Below are 15,021 nucleotides of genomic sequence, written 5' to 3'. Positions count from 1 at the left end.
TACAGTATACGAGAATTATTTTATCGAATAGGTACTTATTATTTTGAAATACATTAATGTTATTAACATTAAAATTTTTTTTACTTTTTTTTAAAGTCGTACATTTTTAGGTTAATATTCTGCTTCAAAATATAAACCTTAGGAACCAAAGAATAAATAATTTATGCTGTATAACATGTATGTAAATTTAATTTAAAATTTGGTATCTAAAAATAATAAATACTATTATTAAATGTATGTTGTCAGTCAAAAAAGTAAAAGTTAAAAAATGTTACTTTATTTCAGCAGAAAATTATGTAAAAAAAAAAAAATTTTTTTTAATGTTCGATAAAAGAATAACACAGTACATTACTGTATACAATGTTAAAATGTTTTCATAAATATTATCATATGAACTTCCATTTATCTTTTTCGTAAATATGGTAGTCCCCCCCTAATTTCGTATACATGTTATTAATCAATATTATACTGTACATATTAAAAAAGAACTGGAATTTTATTTTAATTGTACCAAAAACTGGCATTTACTAATAGTAAAAAAAAATATTTTTTTGTTTTATAACTAAACAGTTAAAAAAGCTACAAACATATTTTCTTAACAAGTAGAAATTAATTATGCAAAAAAAAAAAAAAAAATATAAAATTTTAGTTAACAATTACATTCATTTGACTACAGTAAAAAAAAAAAATATTTTTAAGCATAAATTCACATAACATTGATTTAGTTTTATTGTTAAAAAGTTCAGTAGTAAAATATTAAATATTATATTTAAAAAATTACAAACTATATTTTTATTTAGTACATTAAATTAAACTGATAACTAAATAAATAATTAACTTCTAAATAAAATATTTTCTTCATTCCACTTCATACAAAATTATAATAATATAATATATAAATAACACCAATTTAATGTATTTTTAATTATCAATAGGTAAACAGGGTTTTACTAAGCTTCTTTAAGGTGTTTCATAATATAATTTAAGAATTCTTCGTCATCCATGAGAGGAATATAATATTTTTGTGGATCAAATTTGACTGCTGAAATTTCAAGGTTCCACCCAGGAACTAATTTTTTATAATAAGCCATTGGTATATAATCAGACAAAAACCCTAAGTAATCAAATGTATCTTTGATGATTCCATATCTCGCCATATGGTATCTTAACATATCTGTATACAACTGTAAATTTACATTATCGTTATAAATTTGTTTTAAAAGCATTGCTAGGTATTTAATAAACTTTTCTGCATATTTCACTGAATATATATTATAATTTGGTTGCAATTTAATAATTAAGAATTTGTAGAGACGTTTTGTAATCCATGATTCTTTCTTATACAGTGATTTGAACTTTTGTTTTATATTTTCTTCAATCTGTGATTGATCAATGATAGTTTCTGAGAGAGAATGTGTGAGCGATGATGTTGATTCAGAAATTTGTTGTCCACCAAAAGCCAAAGTTAGAATTGAAGGACTGTGGTTACATGAACGTGTTACAAATGATCTTGTTAATGGCCCATTATTATGATCATCAAGTACAAAAGCACCTGGATGAGTAGATTTTTGTTTATTTGTAGACATGATTTTAATTGTGTTGACAATATTTTCTGCAATAATTAATTTATTACTTATAGGCGTTTGAAATGTATTCACATTTACATTATGAGTACTTGATATGCTTGTGGTTTCATCAGGTAATGTTGTCCAAAATAATGAATTATCAGAATTATTATTAAAACTTTCATTTTCAAAATTAACTACATTTTTTGAAGATCTAGCAGAACCCGTACATAAATTATTTATATTTTTTGACGCCAATGATTTAGTAAATAAAGACTTGTTTTTATTATTACGCAAAGAAGATCTTAATACTCTAGTTTTAGATGATTTATTTTCCACTAATGAGCCATCTGTAATATTTGGTATTACTTGTTCAATATTATCATGAGAATGGTTTTCTTGTTTTGATAATAAACTATGTATTTTATTATTATAATTAGGATCATCTTCTAATCTATTGATGGACATTTTAATAGAACTATTTGGTGAAGAATTTGATTGATTTATTGACATGACTTTTTGTTCCAAAGTAGTAGTATCCTTAATTGTTAAACAATCAGTATTGGTTAATTTATCAATATCAATTGAAGTTACTGGTTCTACATTACTCAGACCATTACTTTTTTGTTCCAATATATTTTGTTTTAATGATCCAGTTGTGGTATTCAAAGTTGTTGAAGTTTCAGTATTAAAGGTAGGACTTTTTAAATGTTTGGATTGAATTTTCTGAGCATTATAATTTTCAACTGATTCTATAGTGGCATTCAACAATGTTAAATTGTCATTCTTTGAAATAACACTTGTGCAATGTTGAGATTTATTTTTAGCTGATTTATCATTTACTGATATTCCTGTAGTAGAATTTAACAATGCTGTACTGTCCTTGCTTGAGATAACACTAGTCGAATGTTTAGATGTCAATAATGATGATTTATTCCTAGACGAACTACGTCTTTCTAAAAATCCAGTAGTAGAATTTGTTGATTTTAAACTTTCATTATTTGTAGGACTAATTGAACGCTTCAATTGCGATTTCTGAGATTCATTACTTTCTAATGATTCCATAGTAGTATTTAATGATGTCAAACTATCATTGTTTGAAATAGCACTTGTTGAATGTTTAGATGATGTTGATTGATTTCTAGAACTACATCTTTCTGAAAATCCAGTAGTAGAATTTAATAATGCTGTACTGTCTTTGTTTGAGATAACACTTGTTGAATGTTTAGATGTCAATAATGATGATTTATTTCTAGATGAACTACGTCTTTTTGAAATCTCAGTAGTAGAATTTGTTGATTTTAAACTTTCATTATTTGTAGAAGGACTAATTGAACGCTTCGATTGCGATTTCTGAGATTCATTACTTTCTAATGATTCCATACTAGTATTTAATGATGTCAAATTATCATTATTTGAAATAGCACTTGTTGAATGTTTAGATGATGTTGATTGATTTCTAGAACTACATCTTTCTGAAAATCCAGTAGTAGAATTTAACAATGCTGTACTGTCTTTGTTTGAGATAACACTTGTTGAATGTTTAGATGTCAATAATGATGATTTATTTCTAGACGAACTACATCTTTTTGAAATCTCAGTAGTAGAATTTGTTGATTTGAAACTTTCATTATTTGTAGAAGGACTAATTGAACGCTTCGATTGCGATTTCTGAGATTCATTACTTCCCAATGATTCCATAGTAGTATTTAATGATGTCAAACTATCATTGTTTGAAATAGCACTTGTTGAATGTTTAGATAATTTTGATTTATTTCGAGAAGAACTACGTCTTTCTGAAAATCCAGTAGTAGAATTTGTTGATTTTAAACTTTTGTTATTAGTAGAACTAATTGAACGTTTTAAGAGTGATTTCTGAGATTCATTACTTCCCAATGATTCCATAGTAGTATTTAATAATGTCAAAGCATCATTGTTTGAAATAGCACTTGTTGAATGTTTAGATGATTTTGATTTATTTCTAGAAGAACTACGTCTTTCTGAAAATCCTATAGTGGAATTTGTTGATTTTAAACTTTCATTATTAGTAGAAGGACTAATTGAACGCTCAGACAGTGATTTCTGAGATTCATTACTTTCCAATGATTCCATAGTAGTATTTAATAATGTCAAAGCATCATTGTTTGAAATAGCACTTGTTGAGTGTTTGGATGATTTTGATTTATTTCTAGACGAACTACGTCTTTCTGAAAATCCAGTAGTGGAATTTGTTGATTTTAAACTTTCATTATTAGTAGAAGGACTAATTGAACGCTCAGACAGTGATTTCTGAGATTCATTACTTTCCAATGATTCCATAGTAGTATTTAATAATGTCAAAGCATCATTGTTTGAAATAGCACTTGTTGAGTGTTTGGATGATTTTGATTTATTTCTAGACGAACTACGTCTTTCTGAAAATCCAGTAGTGGAATTTGTTGATTTTAAACTTTCATTATTAGTAGGACTAATTGAATGCTCAGACAGTAATTTCTGAGATTCATTACTTTCCAATGATTCCATAGTAGTATTTAATAATGTCAAAGCATCATTGTTTGAAATAGCACTTGTTGAATGTTTAGATGATTTTGATTTACTTCTAGATGAACTACGTCTTTCTAAAAATCCAGTAGAAGAATTTGTTAATGATAAATCTTCATTACTTGAAGTAGAGATTATTGATTCTTTTGATTGAGTTTTCTGGGATTTATTACTGTAATGATTTAAATTAGAAGAGTCCATTTTATTAAAAACTGGAGTGCTATCAATATTTAACACTGGTGTCTGAATCAAGGACTTCTTATTATTTAATGTATTGTCAGAAATCATACTTGAATCATTAATAATATTGTCAAATACAGAATTAGTTACATCAATTGTTTTTCGGCTGAACTTGTGTGTAAAGACTTCTGTTTTGGATAAATCCATAATGTTGTCAGAGCTATCATTAACAAATGTAGATGATTTTTTAAAACCAGCATTTTGTTTTACTTTAACTATTTTATTATCAGCAGTGATAGAAACATCAATTTTAGAACTATCAATATTTATAGGTTTATCATAGGTATGGTTTAAATTAGATATGTTTATCTTACTAAATCCTGGAGTATCATAGACATTGGTCACTAATATCTTATTTGAGGATGTATCTTTGTTATTTAATAAATTATCTGATGTAATATTTGAATCATTAATAATATTTTCAAATACTGAATCAGCTACATCAATTGTTTTTCGGCCGAACTTGTTTATAAAGATTTCTGTGTTAGATACATCCATATTATTGGAGTTATCATTTACAAGAGATAAATTTGATGGTATTTTAAAATCAGTATTTTGTTTTACTTTAGATATATCAGCATCATCAGCAATTGATTCTTTAACTGTTGTAGAATCAGTATTAATAAGTACATCATAAGTATAATTTAAATTTGGCACACTCGCTTTACTAAACATTGGAGTGCTATTAACATTTGACACTGAGTTTTCGTTTAAAGATGTATTTTTGTTATTCATCCTAATATCAAATGTCATGCTTGAATCATTAAGAATATTGTCAAATGCAGAATTAGTTATATCAATTTTTTTTCGATTAAACTTGTGTATAAAGATTTCTGTGTTAGATGCATCCATATTATTGGAGCTATCATTTATAAGAATAGAAGAATTTAATGGTTTTTTAAAAACAATATTTTGTTTTACTCTAGATACATCAACATCACCAGAAATTGAATTTTTGACAGTACTATAATTAGTATTAATAGGTACGTCATAAGTATAATTTAAATTTGACATACTAGTTTTGCTAAACATTGGAGTGCTATTAATATTTGAAACTGAAATTTCATTCAAGGATGTCGTTTTGTTATTGGGTGCAATATCAGATATCAAGCTTGAATCATTAATAATATTATCAAATGCAGTATCAGGTACACCAATTGTTTTGCGACTGAATTTTTGTATTAAGACTTCTGCTTTGGATACTTCCATGATATTGTTGGAATTATCATTTACAACAAGAGGCAAATTTGAGATATTTTCTTTTATTTTAGATATATTAGTATCATCAGCAATTGAAACACTCTCTGTGGCAGACAAATTATAATCTGGCATATCAAATTTTTCCTTTTTTTTTTTTTTGGAAAAACAAAATTTTGGAGATTTCATCATGCTAATTTCCACATTATCTAAGCCACTGTAATTGGAATTGTTAATTTCAATAAAATCTTCATCATTAGAAGGTATCAATCTCTTACGCTTTTGGAAGCGATTCAAACAAATACTATTCTGAGTTATCTCCATCTGACTATCATCATTTAAAACATTCTCAAACACACGACTAAAATTTTGAGAAATTAGTTTAGGTTTTTTTTGAAATGCTGTAGTTTTACATTCTAAATTATATTTTGTGTCATTGGCATTAAACTTTGACGTGTTTACCGCAGAAGAAGATTCAAAAATCATAAAATCTTCTTTATCTTTAAGAGTATCTGACGGATTAGCACAACACGATTTTAATGTCTCAATATTAATATAAGAATTACTTGAAGTAGTGTCTAATGAATTTAATGCAGATACTGTAGCTGACCATTCTGCACTAATAGTTTGTTCCCCAGCTTCTCGTAAAACCTGTTGATCTAAAAACAATAAAAAATTATAAATGAAAACATATTAAATTATTAATAAATATTATATTATACCTAATATAGCTATTATACATACATATTACATTTAATTTTTAATTTAATATATTATCTCTTTAAAATTAAAATATTAAAATGTAGTTATATACCTACATAAACACTGATCATTATTAGTTATGATATGAAATATTTAGGTACCTAATTGATTTAAACATCGCCGAAAAAATTAATACTTAATATCAAACTTACCATATGTTATAAATGGTTGTAGATAGAATAAATAAAAATAGTTATCAAAATGTTATTTTAATTAAAAATTACCATGAAATATAAATTACTAAGAAGGATATACTTGAGTCAGTATCAATACTAATTTTTATGTAAAATTTACAAATTAATAGAAGTTTGATCAAAATTGTATAAATCTTAATGAAAATATAATATTCTCAACCTGGTATTTAAATATATAATATGAATGATAAAAACAAATAAAATGTGTTGTACAACATTATTTATAACTTCAAATCTAAGTTCTTGGTTAACATACTACCTATAATTTATTATTTATCTATATTCAAAGTTTTGAAAAATCACTTACCAATATCTTCATTGGAACTATCCATTTCATAATTTAATGTAATCGACTTAGACGAACCTATAAATTATAGGGATTAAAAATTTAAACATAGTTATAAATTATAATTACAAAAAAAAATTATTTATTCGTGTTCAGTAACACTTTACGTGAGAGTACTATATTGTGATAACTTAGTTACAAAATAAAATGTTTATTGTGTATTTTCTTAAAGGATTCATACCATTTTAAATTTAATAAAATTTATTTTACAATATTCTTGTGTTAAATACTAAAATTATAATTTAATTTTAAATTTGACTATTATGATAATGAAATAAAAGCAGTAGCACGGCGAAGGGTAATTTCAGAGGCAATTGCCTTAGATTTTTTAAGTTTTAGAGGGTTAGGTAAAAAAAAAAACTCTATTTAAGTATAATAGGAGAGTGTTGGGTGCTTGGGATATATGTTACTTGCCTCTGGAATATTTTCAGTTCGCAACACCATTGAATAAAAGCACATCACTAATGTTTGGTTACCTATGTTATGCTTCATTTAGGCACTAAAAGTATATCTTAAATTTATTTTATTATAAATAATATGATTGATTGTTTAATGGTTACATTATTTACAGTTATTAAATAATTTAAAACACATATTTTTGTTATACACTTTTAAAAATTAACAGAGGGTCAACAAAGTTTTTAGAATACCTACCTAAAGGCTATAATTAGTATGCTAACTGGTTTACATTAACCAACTCCTATTTTAATCGTTATTGATTACTAATTAGCTAAAATTAATAAATTTAGTTTTTTTTTATATAGGTATGCATTAATTACTTATAGTTACAGACATTTAAGTATCTACTTTAATTCATAATAGTCTATTTTAATGCGACATAAGACTAACTGTCTATTATTACTATTATTGAAATTTACAATGGAACAATATAAGAAGGTTACTGATTTTCCAATAATTATGAATACAAAATACACTGTACCTTTATTTTTGATAAATAATATTAGTAATTTAAATAGGTAACTTACTCGTACTACTGTTAGGTATTGAAGACTCCATGACACATTAACGAATTAATGAAAATTTTTTCGTACTCCGTCATATATAATACACAAAATTATATAATTATATAACAACCACAAAATATAATTCTATGGCTTGTAAATTGTAATTGGTATCTACAAAGTACAAGTCTTAACTCATAAATCCACTACACTGTACAGTGTACACAGAAGACTGAACAGTAACAGTGAATAGTGGTAATAACTAATAGTGGTATAATAAATTATAAGTGAAACCAAGGTGTATACACACTACAGTTACTATAATACTTACTATACTCTTAAGAATTAGTAAGAACTTCTTACTAAAAAACTGTGATAAAATTCAACGGAAATTCAAATGAAATAGTAGTTAGAAATGTTTGAATTCAGTGTAGCCAATGTGGTTTGTACTTTGTTGTGGCGTTAAACAAAATATTGTCCGTTAGGAAGGGAAGAATTACTAACGCTTTAATTTTAAGGAGTATAGTTTAGGCAATATGAAGACCATAGAGTAATTATACGATCTTGTTAACTAAAAAAAAAAAATACAAAATAGTTAAAGTTTATCTTGAAGACTTGAACTGATTTTTATTATTTATTTAGATATTATATTATTATCATTGATAATAAATACTACTAGGTATAATCAATGGTATTATTTTATTAAATTTGGAACATTACTCTTAACTTTTTTTTTTTATCCTTATTATAATATAAACAATCGGCACAATCGAGTATAAGCTAGTTGATAGGAAAATTAAAAATGTTGAATGAAGAAGCCACCCGCTCAGTGTTGAATCTAGGTATATGTACTTCAGGGGTAGGGCAAATCGCAAATGCCTCCCCTGAAATTTCTTTCGCACCCCCTGACGAATACAACTTTCAACAAAATGTACATATTTATTAAATGCACAATACTCGTTACGATTACATCATCTAATGGCGTTAGGTTAGGTATTAAAATATAATTTATTTATATCAATGTTTTTTTACCGTATTGTCAATATAGGAACTAATAACTATCTACTGACAGTATCATCATTCACCAATGAAAAAAAAAGTAAGCCCCCCCTAGAAAAATTTTCTAGATTCAACACTGCACCCACTGATGACACTTTTGTCTTTTAATTACCTAGGTACTTTGTTTTATACAATTCTTTTTTACACTAACTCAAACTGTTATTTTGTACAGTCTATCGACTATCTAGGTACTGAGGGTAATTTTTGGATAACATAATTTATATTTTTGGCAGGCCAAAATTAAAAATTACTGGTTTTTTCATAATAATCGGGTAAAACTTATTTACCTAACACTAAATAAGAAAAAACGGGAGCATACTACTTGCGTCCGAAATTATTAACAGTAGGTGAGTTGCGTCCAGCAAAAAAAAGATTTAAAAAGGTCATAGCGTATTTGCGTCCCGGTATACCTTTTTCTATGACCTAATTGCGTCCCGAAAATATCGATATAATCGATATAAAAATGTACATTGATGATACAAATTTAATACAAATAAAAATGGTTATAATAAATTATCAGTTCAATTCAATTGCAATAATAATAATATAAAAATTCATGTTATACATTTGTCATAATAAATATAGTAGGTATAATATAATAAAAAATAATAAAAAAATCATATGTTATGAATTATTATATTGGTTGAAATTTAAATGAAACGTTAATTATAAAATTGAATGATGAAATATCGTTTTTTTAAAACTTTCAATTTGTTTATTTAAGTAATCTAATTTTAAATGTTTTTTTTTTCTATAATCTTTCTTTTGAGTATTAACGCTATTAATTAAGACATATGTATTAATTAAGTTATTAATATAATATACTATTACATTACAATTTATGAATTATCGATTATAATGATAATATCGATGATAATATGGCTGACTTGAGTCCCCCAAAACGGGACGCAACTTACCGGTCAAATTTACTACCTGAAAAATATATTTTTTTTTGGGACGCAAGTAACATGCAGTCGAAAAAACAGGAATTATTACCTATGCTAATCCAGATTTCGAGAAAATCGGTTTACTTTTATTTGAAGTAATAAAACTCAAAAATATAGACTAAATTTTCACCAACTGTTTATAATTATAACTTGGATGCAATTTATTTTCAGACTTGAAGTCTAAAATTTCAGCAAAATCAGCAATTGAAGTAAAGAACGATGATTCGATAAACAAGCATAAGCTTAATTTATATCTTGTAGGATATAAAATATACCAAAACTAATGCTGGATAAAAATTTCATTTTTTTATGTAGCATACACAAAACTCATTATATGGGAATTAAAAATTAAAGATTAAGGTAAAATAAGTCATAAGTAAAACAATTACAACACATTCGACATACATTTCTAAATTTTAAATTACAATTACAACTATAAATACGACAATTATGAAAAGTATGATAGTGTAATTTATTAAAATTTTAAATACTTTTTCTTTAAGTTATACAATTTAAAATAAAGTTCTTTTAATTATAAATATGTCATTGACAAAATAATTTTATTCACAAACAAAATACAGAGTGCTTTTAGTGCTTTTTGGTTAAATAAAGTAACTTATTACCCTCTTACGAGAAGGAGAAAAATCATTAAATAAAAAATACACAAATAAAAGGAAAAAAAAGGAAAAAAAACCACTATTAAAATATAATTTAAAAGTCCTTATCAGTTATATCCATTGTCGATAGATGAGGAGTTTCAGTAACAGCCACCGAAGCCTTTTGATAATCACCAACTCTCTTTTCAAAAAAGTTTGTCTTTCCTTGTTGAGATATAAGTTCCATAAATGGGAATGGATTTGACGATCTGAAAACCTATAATTACATATTTAATTAAATTTTTAAATTTGAATAATAAGTATTATTATGATATAAATTGTACGTACTGTAGGACATCCCAATTCAACTAACAGCCTATCAGCAACAAATTCAATATATATAGCCATCTTTTCACAGTTCATTCCAACCATTCTAACAGGTAAAGCATTAGTCAAAAAATCTTGTTCAATAGTAACTGCTTCACGAATTATGTGTGTAATTACATCTTGAGGTGGTTTTTGAACCAAGTGTTTAAACAAAAGACAAGCAAAATCTGTATGTAAACCCTAAAAATATTAAAATAATAAATTAGGTATATAATATAAAAATATTATATTGATAAAAAAAATTAACATACCTCATCTCTAGAAATTAACTCATTGCTAAAAGTTAAGCCGGGCATTAATCCTCTTTTCTTTAACCAAAATAATGCAGCAAAACTTCCAGAGAAAAATATACCTTCAACAGCAGCAAAGGCCACTAACCTTTCACCAAAAGTTGCTTTACTATCACTTATCCATTTAAGAGCCCAGTCTGCCTTTTTTTTAACACATGGCATGGTTTCAATAGCATTAAATAAAAAATCTCTAAATTTAAAAAATAATAATATTAATATAAATCAGTTTGTATAATGAAAGAATTAATTACTTTTCTTTCGGATCCTGAATATATGTATCAATTAATAAGCTATACATTTCTGAATGTATATTCTCCATCATTATTTGAAATCCATAAAAACATCTAGCTTCAGTTACTTGAACTTCTTGAGAAAATCGTTCAACAAGATTTTCATTAACAATACCATCCGAAGCAGCAAAAAATGCTAATACATGGGATACGAAGTGACGTTCTTCATCAGTCAATCTAATCCAATCATCAAGATCCTAGAATCAAAAATTAATTTTTAATCAGAAAATGCTTAATTAATAACTTTAATGAACTAGAATGTTACATTTTTCAAATTAACTTCCTCTACATTCCAAAAAGAAGCTTCTTGTTTTTTATACATAGCCCAGATATCATCATATATAATAGGGAATATGACAAAACGTCTGGGATTATCTTTCAATAAGGGTTCGATTGTGGCATCAAAATTTGTTCTATATTCAGTCACAGATTCTAAAAAATGTTTAGTCTTCTGAAAAAAAAAAATAATAAATAAATAAAAATAATAAAAATACATAATTTATTAACATGATTTTATTTTTTTTTTTTTTGAATTTGAATAATAAAGATACAGGTTGTACAATGTGTTGGTTTTAAATTTTGATATATAATAAAAAAAAAAAGTACTCCTATCTTCCAGATATTTATTATTTAATTCATTTGTTTAATTTACATGGAATAATTCATCTTTTTTTTTTTTGGTTTGATAATGAATTTATTAAAATTTTTGAGAGGTTTTTTGTACTACCTACTTAATGATAGAAACATCTGTTTCAAATGACACAATCTTCCTTTTTTATTGTAAGTTATTCAGCACAAATTTTAATGAGTGAAAAAATGAAGAATAAAGTTTTTATCTCCATAGGAAACTACATAAGTAGTATAAAAAAATCTCAATAACTTGAATAGAATATGGTCTTTAATTTAAAAATATGTAAAAATTTGTAATTAAAAATTTCAAAAATCTGGTATTTAAAACTGCATTATTGAAGTAAAAAATGGAATGAGCTTGGTAAGTCACTATGTATAAAATATAAACTCAAGTCACTAAATTGGTGTCAAAGCTAGAATTGTATAATATAAAAATTTTCAATAATAAAAACATATTTCAAACTGTTACATATCCAAAATTAGCATGTTTTGTTTTCACAATTATTTTAAAACACTGAAAAAGATAACTGAATACCTGAAAAATAAATTGAAAAATCACATAAGAACCAAACTGCATTAGCATCACATGTACTTAAATGTCTTAAATCAACCACATTTAAATTATCACAAGTATAGAACAAATTGCATACTATTTTCCAAAAAAAAAAAAAATTAATTTTCTTTAGAAGGTATTTCTAGTATACATTTGAAATCCTTGGTATTTAGATTTACAGCATAGGTAATACATTAAGATTATCAACTTAATAGAAAATTGTAGTATTTTAAATCAGTAAAATGTCCAAAACTATGTCCATTGACATCTGCTAAATTTGAATGGTTCATTATTCTCAATGTTAATATATATTTTTTTTAATAATACGGGATAGCAATACCATTTTTTCATGATATCCAATTGGGAAATAATATGTTGGTATGTAGATCAATGTGGGTTGTACTATTAATGACATGTATTTTATAAAATAAAATAAAACCATTCAGTTTTTCTAAGTATCTAGGTACCTAAACCTTGCTATAAAAATAATTACATTACAGATCAGTTATTATTCTATGAGGGAAATCAGTTAATATAAGGATGCCTAAATAAAAACTAGGAAGTTATTCAAGGTAAGCTACAACCGTACTATAGAGTTGTTTACTGGTTCATTCACCTGCTCTTACGGATATTATATAGTATAATTTTGCATGAATCTTTAATACAAGGTGATTTTTTAATCACGAACCACTCATTACTTTAAAAACTTTGGAACAAATGCAGTTTAGTGCACATGTGATTTCTCCCCCCCCCTCCAAATGTGTTTTAAAGCACTGAATACAAGTCTAATTCGAAAATTCTCACATTTTTTTACTTAAAAAATTATGTTTTATAAAAATTATAAAATAGATTAAATAAATACGTCAAAACTACGTAATATCCACGATAAAATCATAAAAAAACTACTTTTTGATTTCTTTTAAAAATTATGTTTTTAACAATGGGTGGAAATATGCAAAAAAATTGAAACCAAAAATGTGACTACGCGTGTTAAGGCACTCGTCGCTCCGCTCCACAAATCAAAATTATCCCTCTCAACTTGCTATGTAAAACCTCATGTAGGTTATAGGGTAAAAATTAAATATATTAATGTATTTATCACTCAACCTACCTTCCAACAAACGGAGAAAAGCAAAGTATACATTCGCGCATCCATGCGTAAATGCATAAAATCGTAAACTTTGGATTGATATAATTTTCAAAAGAATGATTCGCAAGAATTTTTGAATTAAACTATTGTGTTCAGTGCTTTAAAATACGAATTTTTGGGTGAGAAAAATTGAAAAAATCGCGTGGGAACTAAACCGCATTTATACCAATGTTGTAATTGGACAGTAAATTACATATATTTTCAATAATAATAGTTTTCGAAATGACGATTGGTTCTAGACAAAATAATCACTCTTAATACATACTTAGTGTCTTGGTTATTAATATAGGCATGAACTATGAATAGATAATTAAGTACACTGTACACTATAGAAAATATAAGACTGAAGAATTGAATAGCCACGATCAACAACAATACAATTAAATATAATATAGGCATGCGATTTAAAAGTTAAATTGCATTACGATTATTGCAAACAGAAAACGAAACAAAGTCCATAGACGACACTTCCTGTATGGTTTTATGTCCAACGATAACCGTGAGGGTAAAATTACCTGTGGCTGCTGCGAATTGTCCATCACATTTTCTTTGTTCATCGTCATCATCGTTGAAAATATTATGGTCGATAGTCAATCAAATAAAGTTAGACACAGAGAGTAGTTGTCGAGCGGAAACGGCAGTCGGCAAACGTGAAATGAGAACGAAAACGATACGTGTTTGGTCTGAACAACAGTAGACGTATTCCGTGAATTTGGAGGCAAAATAATATAACGCCTACAGTCTAGTAAGTGGTAAACCATTCAAAGCGGGTGCTCACCCGCACGCACACGCGTTTCACAAAGACCTCGAAACGATTTTACGCGGTAAAACGATATTATAGGTTGTAGACAGTAAGTTGTAGCCATAGATAAAGAACTTTTACTGGTTGTGGCGGCAAACACATCATCTTTATTTACACATTACAGGCAGTTATCAAATGTTATCGATAACAAATTTCGGTGTTACCGTTTTACCATTATTATTAAGATTATTCCATGGTTTTTGATATAAAATAACTGACCGACTATAGAATCTATCTGATAGATTGCAGTGTAGTTCCCAAACTTTTTTAGTTTACGCCACACTAAAAATAAAAAAAAAATTTTGCTCCCATGAATAAATAAGTAGGTAACAAATTTATAGTATTTAAATTTACAAATATTTTTGTTGTTATGGCAAAATAACATGGCTTGCGACTCCCAGTTTAGGAACCGCTGTAAATTGTGATAAAGGAAGTATGCTGAACCTGACCGGCCGGAACAAAAAATTATGGTCTGGAATAAACGCATCCATCAGAATGCGCGTCGGATTG

At 26.4% G+C, this 15,021-nt stretch overlaps 2 protein-coding genes across 5 annotated transcripts; both read right to left on the bottom strand.

Annotated features, from left to right (window-relative positions):
* Positions 1 to 255: 255 nt before the first annotated feature.
* On the bottom strand, positions 256 to 8,371 carry LOC114122866 (MATH and LRR domain-containing protein PFE0570w-like). Its single transcript, XM_027985644.2, has 3 exons — positions 7,832 to 8,371; positions 6,807 to 6,863; positions 256 to 6,202 (listed from the first exon to the last, which is right to left on the bottom strand). The coding sequence occupies exons 1-3, from the start codon at positions 7,860 to 7,862 to the stop codon at positions 951 to 953; spliced, it is 5,340 nt and encodes a 1,779-aa protein (XP_027841445.2). The 5' UTR covers positions 7,863 to 8,371; the 3' UTR covers positions 256 to 950.
* Positions 8,372 to 10,198: 1,827 nt separating this feature from the next.
* On the bottom strand, positions 10,199 to 14,617 carry LOC114122873 (ribonucleoside-diphosphate reductase subunit M2). 4 transcript variants are annotated; one of them, XM_027985663.2, is made up of 6 exons: positions 14,225 to 14,617; positions 11,642 to 11,824; positions 11,338 to 11,573; positions 11,048 to 11,276; positions 10,758 to 10,976; positions 10,199 to 10,686 (listed from the first exon to the last, which is right to left on the bottom strand). In XM_027985663.2, exons 1-6 carry the CDS (start codon positions 14,273 to 14,275, stop codon positions 10,525 to 10,527), a joined length of 1,080 nt encoding a protein of 359 aa, XP_027841464.1. In that variant the 5' UTR covers positions 14,276 to 14,617; the 3' UTR covers positions 10,199 to 10,524. The 4 variants fall into 4 exon arrangements, with proteins under 4 accessions (XP_027841464.1, XP_027841457.1, XP_050057037.1 ...); XM_027985656.2 differs by having other exon boundaries at positions 11,642 to 11,827; positions 14,225 to 14,614; XM_050201080.1 differs by lacking the exon at positions 14,225 to 14,617 and adding an exon at positions 13,975 to 14,119 and having other exon boundaries at positions 11,642 to 11,827.
* Between the last annotated feature and the right edge of the window lie 404 nt (positions 14,618 to 15,021).

This window comes from Aphis gossypii, chromosome 2 (genome assembly GCF_020184175.1).
Source record: "Aphis gossypii isolate Hap1 chromosome 2, ASM2018417v2, whole genome shotgun sequence".
NCBI classification, from domain to species: domain Eukaryota; kingdom Metazoa; phylum Arthropoda; class Insecta; order Hemiptera; family Aphididae; genus Aphis; species Aphis gossypii.
Note: the sequence above shows the minus strand (reverse complement) of the source record. Positions and strands in the feature narration are given on the sequence as shown.

What these genes read in the sequence shown, in the direction of transcription:
- LOC114122866 (XM_027985644.2), bottom strand. Translation starts at nt 7,862, where the DNA reads ATGGAGTCTTCAATACCTAACAGTAGTACGA. An exon ending in AATACCTAACAGTAGTACGA is followed by an intron (nt 6,864 to 7,831) that starts GTAAGTTACCTA and finishes TATAATTTATAG; the next exon opens with GTTCGTCTAAGTCGATTACA. An exon ending in TAGTTCCAATGAAGATATTG is followed by an intron (nt 6,203 to 6,806) that starts GTAAGTGATTTT and finishes TATTGTTTTTAG; the next exon opens with ATCAACAGGTTTTACGAGAA.
- LOC114122873 (XM_050201079.1), bottom strand. Translation starts at nt 13,727, where the DNA reads ATGCATTTACGCATGGATGCGCGAATGTATACTTTGCTTTTCTCCGTT. An exon ending in AGGAAGTTAATTTGAAAAAT is followed by an intron (nt 11,574 to 11,641) that starts GTAACATTCTAG and finishes TTTTGATTCTAG; the next exon opens with GATCTTGATGATTGGATTAG. An exon ending in TTGAATTGGGATGTCCTACA is followed by an intron (nt 10,687 to 10,757) that starts GTACGTACAATT and finishes ATGTAATTATAG; the next exon opens with GTTTTCAGATCGTCAAATCC.